At 38.6% G+C, this 10,093-nt stretch overlaps 1 protein-coding gene across 1 annotated transcript in view; it reads left to right on the top strand.

The window, feature by feature from the left end:
- Window positions 1-1,366: 1,366 nt before the first annotated feature.
- The window catches only part of ACSL4 (acyl-CoA synthetase long chain family member 4), a gene marked incomplete at its 3' end in the record, with an annotated part of 42,185 nt that continues 33,458 nt past the window's right edge, over window positions 1,367-10,093 (top strand). The window contains exon 1 of the mRNA XM_084258248.1: window positions 1,367-1,520. Coding sequence (XP_084114374.1) covers window positions 1,371-1,520 — 150 coding nt within the window. The 5' untranslated portion in view covers window positions 1,367-1,370. The remainder of the gene's footprint in view (window positions 1,521-10,093) is intronic.

The raw sequence follows: 10,093 nt of genomic DNA, 5'->3' as shown, positions 1-10,093 counted from the left end.
TTTGAAACTTGTCATATATTAGATATTTTTAAGCATTTTCAAGCAATTTTTGTGACCTTTAAACTGCTTGAGAATATATGACTATTGCCCTAAACTCTGTTAATTTAGTAAGAATTTCAACCTATTCCTAACTACTTCTATTTAGATTTATTTTCAGGTAAACTTATAATCCTTGACGATGGAAACTGTCTTGATTCACTTTATATATCTTTAATAAAAATAATGTAATCCACGCATAATCATTTTTGTAGTTTTATTGAAATATAATTGACCTATAATATTGTGTAAGCTTAAGGTGTACAGTGTGATTTGAAAAATGTATTATATTGCAAAATATTTACAATATGTATATATATATATCCTTCACCTCACATCATTACCAGTTTTTAAAACCATGATACAGTTTCATATGATGGTAACTGGGTAGCTGAATTGTAGTGACTTATTTGCGCATTTTGGAAGAAATGGCTTACAGACAACATTGTTGCATAATTTTTAATAGCGTGAAGCACTGGAAAGCAGTATTAGCATGGAACTAGCCTATTAAACTAACTCTTAGCCCATGTGAAGGATAGGTCACGTGATAAAAAAAAGTATGGCTGCCAAATTCTCCCTGTAACACAAGATGTGCCTATAGAGGTACTAGAGCTGGTTTTAATTTTTTTTGTTGGCAGCCTGCATTGATATTGCTTTATTATATATAATAAGTAGGTAGGATGACAGGAGATAGATCTGTACCTTACAGGTATAGTCTGTATATTCCTCACTTGAACAAAGTACATGTATTGTTACTCTGTGAAGTTAAGTTCTAAACCATCACTGTGTCCCAGTAGAGAACAAACACCTAGCAAAGGGAAGACTTTAGAGACGAAATGAGAGTCTACAGCTTTGTGGGCTTGGCTGTCTAATTTAGCAGCAGGTTTTTTCCCGGGGAGCTGCAGTGACCTCTGCAGCACTGCAGCATTCTCAGAGTATTCCTGTGCTTGCTGAACCCTTTACAGTTCTCTTCAAATGCACAACTCTCACAACTTAGTTTTTTTTCCCTTTTTCATGGTGTCTAAAAACATTGGGTTGTGACATCATGCTTTACCAGCAGGTGTCACTTCTAATATAATGATTTAGTCTCAAAATACCTTAAATGTAAGTTTTGGAAATTACATTTTATACAATCAACTCCTGATTTTAGAAAGATATATATTTAAAAACCTTCTTGTGGTCATTTAAAATGAGGAATAGATGCATAAATTATATACAGTGTATGTGAAGTGTGTAGGCAGCAGCTTTCATTTCTAGATCTCCTCATTTCAACATATATAGATAGGATCCAGTTATACCTATCCCGTGACCTAGAAAAAAACATTATCTGATGCATGCTGGGGATGCTCTTAAGGCTTTGTGGGAGGGAACTCGCACTAGAACATGCGAGCATCTTCAACATGGTGGCTGTGATGCTTTCTATGCTGGGAAAAGCTGGAAAGAGACTGGCAGGATGGCGACTTCAGGAGTTAATACTTCTCCAGGTGATGAAGTAGACAGGTTCAGTTAATCTTGTTTGAGACGCACCCAAAAGATCAGTCATAATTGTGAGACTATGACTTCTAGTCAAAAAAGGTGCAGACAGGTGCAGCGTGTTGGTACAGGGCATCTATATATTCAGCCCTAGGTTTTTGGTTTTGGTTTTGCTTTCAGCTTTCAAATGTATTTATTATAATAACTGTATACTGTGTTTAATGCTTTATTGTAGAAGTTACTTAAAATTGAGTTAGATTGATCTACCAATTTGAGGCAGATGAGACAAGGGTCTCAGGGATATATATTTCACAGGATTACTCAGTGTGGTAAATTGTTGGAAAGTAAAAATGATCCTGCTAGCTACTCTTATGTGTTTTGTTTTCTTTAAATATTAATATTTGAAAAGTTTTAACCTTAAAATATAAAATTAATCATATTCTAATATAGCTTGTGTAAAATTTGATCTAATTAACCAAAATGCAATTTTTTTTAAAAAAAAACAGTATTTGAGCTTTCTCCTGTGTGTCAAGATCATGTAGAACTTTTTAATAAGTGTGTGAAACAAAATAGGATTTTTAAAAAAGCACTCCACCCTTTCATAAAAATCTTGGTGATGTAACATCTATGTAGAAATATGATCGTTTGAAGTGCAACAAGTATTCGTAACTGTTTACTCTTAAAATGTTTAGAATTCTGATAGAATGTTCAGTGACTACTAATACTTTTCAGAAGGCAAATTATCTGTTTAATATTTAAATTACCCTTAAGTGGTGTGTGAGACTTGAAAATGTGCGTTTTTAAAGTAGCACCTGCATAGTCACTGATTTTCAAATTGATATTCTTTTACATTTTTATGAATGTGTATATCAAGGGCAGGTGTAGTGAATCTGCCCTAACTGTGTTTCAACTTGGCAGATGCATGATGGATCCTTGCTTGGTTTAGTCTGTTTTCTAAAACTTTTGAAAAAAATGTCTTGTCATTAACTGACTTCAGTTTATTAGTTTTTCCCTTTCCTTATTAAATTGATGTTTTGTCACATGCTTTTGGGGGCAATGATTTCTTCTTAAAATCAGATCTTAATCATTATGTAGTGTTTGTTTACTTTGTGTACTAGAGCTTAATGTATCACTAATGCTTCTTGCTTAACCTTACTACTGCAGAACATTTGAAATAACTGGAATGAAATACTTATCATTAAACGTGACTTTAAAGCAAATAATGAAATTGCAGCTGACTTTTCACTAAAACTTCTAGGACTTACCAAGATACCTGAAGGTATTTTTTTTTGGTAGAAAAATGCCTTAGGATGCCAGACTAATTAGTACTTAAAATTGTTACAGGATTTCTTCATACACACTTTGTTACTTTCAACCACTTATACCAGTACAGGTTTCCCTTACTATACAAAAGCAGAGCATTCCTATGAATTCTTTTACAGCTAAAATGGCATAAAACAAAGAAGCAATTACCATTAATTTATAGGGAAAATTTTTGTAGTACTCCCAGATCCCCCTAAAATAACCAACCAAATCATACTAAATAATACATAAAAGTTAATCTCATACTAACAAATAGTTGAAGCAGGAATGATATGATCATTGCACAACTTGTCTCAGTTGTTCCTGGGGGAGGAGCTTGGCGGTGCCACTCTCACCGCTTGGGGTGTGTGCTGCCTCTAGAATGGTTATTGCAAAATCAATGATGAAAGCTGTTTTTCGGAAAAGTGAAGATCCTCTTTGGGTGGCTTTTTTTTTTTTTTTTGCTAGCACAAACAATTAATAAGGTAGATCTTTTCTAAAAGTGAGGTGACATAACATGAACTTTCCTAGGATAGGGACACATGTGTGACCAGGGTCCCAGACAATGTAGGCAAATGCATGGACTTAAAAAATCAGATAGGCCTGAGTCAAAGCCCCTACTTTGTTACTTTGGGCAAATTATTCAGTCTCTCTGGGATTGTTACATCATCAATAAAATGAGGTTACTACCTCAAAGGGGTATTCTGAAGGATTAAATGAGATAATGCATGTAAAAGACTGAGCACGATACCTCGCCCATCATACATACTCAATAAGTGGTTACTAATCTAATTTCCATATGGAATGTATGTATCAGTAAGAACTATTAACTATCCCATGACTGCAGATGATGCTGTCCCCCTGTCTGGGTGACGTTCAAATCTCTTACTGGATTTCAGGGAGGTGCAGTTGGGAATTCACATCCTACCAGTGGTGGGGAGAGCAGGATCACTCTCCATACATAGAAGGATGGCCTGCCTTTGTGAAAGGCATTAGTGTGAAAAGCACATAGAACCAATGATGTAACCGTCATGCTTTTATAGCAACAATCTCTTCCCTCCGTGTAGTAGGCAGTTTTTCCAGTTTCATGTTTTCTATTAAGCAACTGAAGACATGTTCAAATTTAAACTACCAGGAATTTTAAGAGCATATCATTTTCTGAGTGATGGCGTGCACAAGTGATTTTTTTTTTTTAAAGAAATGACTAAGCTGGTTTGCCTTGAGGCTATTACTGCACTTAGAGTTTCAGAGCCATTTCGTATATGGTATTATTTCAGCCAGTAAATGAATTGAACATCTAGCACATGGAAGTATTGTGAATGCTGAGGATTCAGCAGCATAGGATAAACTCTGCTCATGGAGGGAATGCTCTAAGGGAGATAGCAACAATAAACATGAAAAATAAAGCAGATGATGTACTGGTAAAAAGTTCTGAAGAGAAAAATGAGAAAGGGATTAGAAGTGTTGCAAAGAGTGGCTAAAGAAGGCCTTCCCAAGAAGGTGATATTTGTGTACAGATAAGCAGGTGTGGGAATAAGCTTTGCTAGGTATCAGAATAGCATTCTCAGAAGAACATTCCAGGCAGAGAGAACAGCATAGACATAGGCCCAGAGTCTGCAGGGTCATGTGTAGTCCAAAAACAACAAAGAATGTGCAGGACAGTAGCAGAATGGGTGACAGGAATGTGTAGTAGAAAAAGTCAGCAGCTTTGCTTTTGAGTGAGTTATATGGAGATTCTTTGAAAAGTTTTGTGCAGAGGGGTGACATGATCTAACCTAGATTTTAACAGGAGCATTCTGTTTAGGACTTACCATAAAGGTGGGAGTGGGGAGATCTGATTTTTTTTTAGAGGTTTTTTTTTTTTTTAAGATTTATTTATTTATTTATACAAGCACTGGGTACAGTCAGACGCGCGGGAGGGTGACAATTCACCAGAGCCAGAGCGGGGAGCAGAACTGGCAGAAGGACCGAAGTACACTGCTGAGGGGAGGGTCTGCGCGCCATGTGGGACCCTCCTTCGGTGGCCGGGGAGCAAACCGTTGCTGCAGAGGCTGCAGGTAGCTTCGCAACCCAGCGCTCAACCGCTGCGCCACCGGGTAGGCCCTGGGAGATCTGATTGGCTGTTGCTTTTATCCAGTTGAGAGCTGATAGTGACTTGAGCCAGGCTGGTTGCGGTGGAAGTGGTGAGAAGTAGTTGAATTTAGATAATCTGTTTTGAAGCAGAACTGGTAAGATATTGATGAATTGGTTATGGGATGTGTAAGAGAGAAAGAGGAGTGAAAGAGTGAATGTAAGGATTTTGGTCAAAGCAACTGGAAGTTACAGAAATGGGTAAGACTAGGTGGTGGGATAGATTTCTAGGACTATCAGTGACTCAGTTTGGAACATATTAACTGATCTAAATGCATCTGTCTATATGTAAATGCATCTTTTGAGGAAATAGTTGTATATACAAATTTGATGTTCAAGGGAGACCTCCAGCTAAGTGAAGCATTTGGTACCATCACCATAAACGAGCTATTGAAAACAGACTAAATGAGATCAGCCTGGGAGTGAGTGGATGAAGAGGCTCAAGGACTGAGCACCAGAGCATTTTTAGATTTCAGTGAGATACATGAGCAGCAGCAGCAGACTGAGAAGGAATGGACAGAGAAGTTGAAAGGAGAGTTCCACTAATTAACTTACAAATTGGTTTCCTGGAAAACCAGGAAAAAACACTTTAAGTGGGAAAAGAGGGGTCAACTGTGTTAGCTGTGCTTGTGGGTCAAAGGAGATGAGGACCTAGCTTCAATTGACCTTGGGGTCTAACAACATGAAAATCATCAGTGACCTTGATCAGAGCAATTTTGTAGAGCGGTTGGGGGTAAAAGCCTGAGTGTTGTGGGCTTAAGAGAAAATAGGGAGACAGAACTGAGAGACAGAGAGCATAGACAAGGGGTCCTAAGGAGAAGAGTAAATGGAAGAGAAGGAGAAGAATGGGACTGTAGCCCAAAAACAAGAGAGGGGATGGCTTAAAAAAAAAAAGATTTATTTATTTATTTATACAAGAACCGGGGTACAGGCTAGATTCACTGGAGGGTGAGAGGATTCACCAGAGACAAGAGCAGGGAACAGAACAGGCAGACTGATGAAATACACTGCTGAGGGGAGCAGCGGGCACGGCAGGAGAGGTCTGCGTGCCATGTGGGACCCTCGCCCTGCGGCTGGGGATCGAACTGGCACTGCAGAGGCTGCAGGCAGCTTCGCAGCCCAGCGCTCAACCACTGTGCCACTGGGGAGGCCCAGGGGATGGCTTTTAAGATGAAAAAAAAATAATAACCTGTTAATATGGTTTTAATGGGAACATTTCAGTAGAACAGAAAAAATTAATGAGGCAGAAGAGAGAAGAATCAGCAGAGCAGCACCGCGGCAGAGCTGGGAGCAGCACTAGCCCGTGGACAGAGAAGGAAGAGAAGAGGGTGTGGCCGCATATGCCAGTAGAGGGGTAGATACAGCGATGGGAGTCTGTGGAAGTTTTTTTTAGACTGTTCCAGATCTCAGTCAAATAATAAGCCAGATTAACAGTGGCGAATGAGGACAGGGAGGAGGAGGGCATTGGTGGTCTGAAGATAGCAGGGGATGAGCCCCAGAAGAGTACACCAGTGAGCGGACTAGTGTGCTTTCCCTTGAGGACTCACTTGAGGGCACCATCATAGTTATAAAGTAGAATTTTCAGCACAGGCATGCTTTTCTCGTGCCAAGTTCAGCAGTTGGGGTACAGTTGCAGATGAGGTGGAGAAGTGGATTTAACTAGGCTGTAGTTTTGCCAAGTTCAACAGTGGGAGATGTGATTGTTGAGACTATTCCATGGATTGATAACTACCCATGGAATTTAACCTGGGTAAAATTCCAGTAGTGCCATGAAGTAGATTAACACAGCTGTATTCCTATTTGACACATGGGGCTTCTGATACAGAGCGTTTAAATGCAAGGTCATATAACTTGTTCAAAATCACACTTATCAGCAGACACTGATATTGGAACCCAGATCTCCTCAGTTTAGCCCAGGGCATCAGGCTCTTAGAGAGCATTTCATTCACCCTTAATATAATAGCAGGTGTTTAGTCTTCATTTACCAAATCATCATATGTGCATGTGTTATATAGTATAGTTTCATTTTACTTTAATTCACTTTCCCCATTGACTTAGTTATAAAAGCAAAACAGCACGTCATACGAAGAAAGCATTAAAGCATCTGCTACATACACTACTTGCTGTTTTTCAAATATCAGGTTGTAGGAAAAGTCAAAAACAGGGCATGTTTTCCTCATCTTGGTATTACGTTTCTGTATTACCTTGTCAGAGCTGACACACAGTAGTATTCGGATCTTTTCTTGAAATGAATTTATCAATAGACAGGAGTTTAACCCTGGAAAACCTCTGACAGAGATGGATTTTAAGAGGATAGGCAAAACTGGGCAGAGGCCGGCTGGCATGCCGGCAGGAGCATCGGGCTTGGGGATGGGGCTTGATTACCATTTACTCTCACTCATTCTCTTCTCTGAGAGATGGCGAATCAGACTGTATCTGTGGTTCAAATATTCAGCTGAACTGGGGGTTCCAAGTAGTCCTTTCAGGGGCTGTCACAGCTCTCCCACGAGGCAGATTTGCTTTTTTTTTTTTTAAATCTATACTTGTGTTTTCATGTACATAACAGATTTTATTAAAATGCATGACCCATGCCCCCTCACCACCACCAGAAAGAATTTGAAAACCTCTGCACTAAATGATCTCTTTAATGTCACCCCATCTGAATGTTCTTTAAGCCTTGCCTACTGTGCATGCATGTCAGCCCTGTTTGTGTCTCTATGCTATAAGGATTGTGTAGAAATCATTTCCTACCTCCAAGGCTTAAAGCAGATATATATATATATATATATATATAAAAAAATAAAATTAAGTGTATATCAAAGCAGATATATATATATAATTAAGTGTATATCATAACATGAATGACTATAAAACATGCAATACCGTTTAAATCCAACTAGATTGCAACCTTCAAAACTGTCCTCTAGTTCTTTATATAGTTTCAGCCCCAAGTCCAACAATTTATCAAATGAAAGTGAGTTGGCACTCACACCTCTGGGGCATTTTATCAATACGAAGAGTTTTTAAATCTTTTACTGTTTCTGAGAATTTATATATTGAAATAAATACTATTTTATTTTGAGTTATTTTTCTTCTGGAATTCCTTTATATTACCAACAAGGAACTATTTTTAAAATTAATCGATTATCATTTGTGACTATCCCTTGAGGTTTATGAAGGAGTGTTATAAATTGTTAAAAGAAAGAGGCCTTGGGTTTCATAGGGTGAGGACTACTGGTCTATACTTGTCTGCCACTCCTTCTTATCCCTGATTATATTGCCATCATTTCCAAACATCTAAACAGCTATTTCAAGTGATGTTGGAAAATAGAGAAAGGAACGATTGTTGTGAAATTGGATAGCCATGAAATGTCTGATGGAGGAGAGGACTATTAGAGGGGGATCTTGTGTATTGAGGACTAAGCACTAGGATAAGACATTTGACATAACTTATCTTGAAGAAATGAATGACCTGAATGACTGAGAAAGCAGTTTCTAGGTAGAGCACATCATAACATTTGATGTTGGAAGGGCCCCAGGCCAGAAATTCACAGTTCAGGTTTGCTGTTGCCATTTGGGCCTCATGGATGGATTTTAGGAAATTCATGTTCCCTTGAAATTGTGTATATTGTTTTACACATTTTTTTTACACATCTTTTGAGAGGAATTGGATTCATAGTTTTTGTTGGATTCTCAAAGTGTCCATCACTGATCTTATCCAGTCTTAAGCTCAGACAGATGACGTTGCTCAGGGTTACACAGTTATTTACTGATAAACATGGGCACTTAACCCAAGATCTTTTCACTTGTAGCTTCTTGCCAATTCTTCCACACTCAGTTGAAGGATAGGAACAAAGGCAGAGGCAGGATTAAGCTACTCATTTTGTAGTAGTTGGTATAAAAACAAACAGCTGGCTTGGGTTCAATTGAATTGTCTGTCAGTCCATTTCCCCAAGAGTTGTAGAAAGATGGAGTTCAACTCATCTCTTCAAAGTGAGCTGATTATACATTTTTCATAATTGAAATACACTGCAACTTACGAACAATTTTCTCAATGGAAGGCAAGCTCTCTGAGAGACTTTATTAACCCAGAGGCTGTCTCTGCAGTTCCTTTCCAATTGGCCATGGTTTTGTGACCTTGAGCAGCCCTCTCCCCCAGTTTTCTGGTGTATCAAATCAAAACTTCTTTTGCTTGATTTGTCAGAACAGGTGCTACTGTAGCCTATTTAGCCAGTGTGAAAACCCTGTGCCCTAGCCACACTAGTGTCATTATTGGCCTTCCTTCCTTTCCCCAAGTCCTTCCATACCTACCTCTATCTTTCTTCACGCAGCTCCCCTGCCCAGAATGCCCTCCATTCTCTCTCCATCATGTCCACATCACCAACACAAGGGCCAGCTGGATGTCAAATCTCCATAAACCCTCTCCTAGTTAGTCTTGGTCATTTTGTACTTCTTCTGAGATCATAATACATTTTTTATGCAATCTATTGCATTTATTTATAAACACTGTGCTACTTGAGTATTTTTGCAGGGCTTGGGAATACTTCAGTGATAACTTTGGGGGTGGAGTTCTAGGAAATCTGGGTGGGATGCTGGACACCCCCAATCCTTGCTTTAGCCAGAGCATTTGCACTTTAGTTACATCTCTGGGCAGTCTGCATGTTTTATTTGAAGAAATAGTTCAGCTTCACACCCCTCAACCCCACTGTTTGAAAAACACTGGATTTATCTTGTGTGCTGATTGCTTCATAAGTATTAACTCATCTTGAGCAAGAGCCAGGATGTATACTAACTACTTTGCACCTAGTGCTACTATTCTCAGGCATCTGGTGCAATTCTGAGTACAAAGTGAATAGTTAGGAAATGATTGTGTGATTTTATCACTCCAATTGTGGAGATAGGAGGTAGTGAATAACATTACCTTAGAATTGCTATTAGTGAAGAACTTAGAATGATAGTTCTGGGTTAATCTTTGAGAAATAAACCTAAATTATATACTTCTTTCTTTTGGTTAAAAAAAACCCTAATCCTATTTAAAGATGCCTGGCTTACATATCTTTTTATGAAAATTCTAAATATTGGCATTCCCTACTCTGCCAAAACTTAGCCAAACTTAAATATCATAATCATGCATTTGTGTAAGCATTAAAGT

Source organism: Talpa europaea (assembly GCF_964194135.1).
Source record: "Talpa europaea genome assembly, chromosome: X".
Classification (NCBI taxonomy): domain Eukaryota; kingdom Metazoa; phylum Chordata; class Mammalia; order Eulipotyphla; family Talpidae; genus Talpa; species Talpa europaea.
Note: the sequence above shows the minus strand (reverse complement) of the source record. Positions and strands in the feature narration are given on the sequence as shown.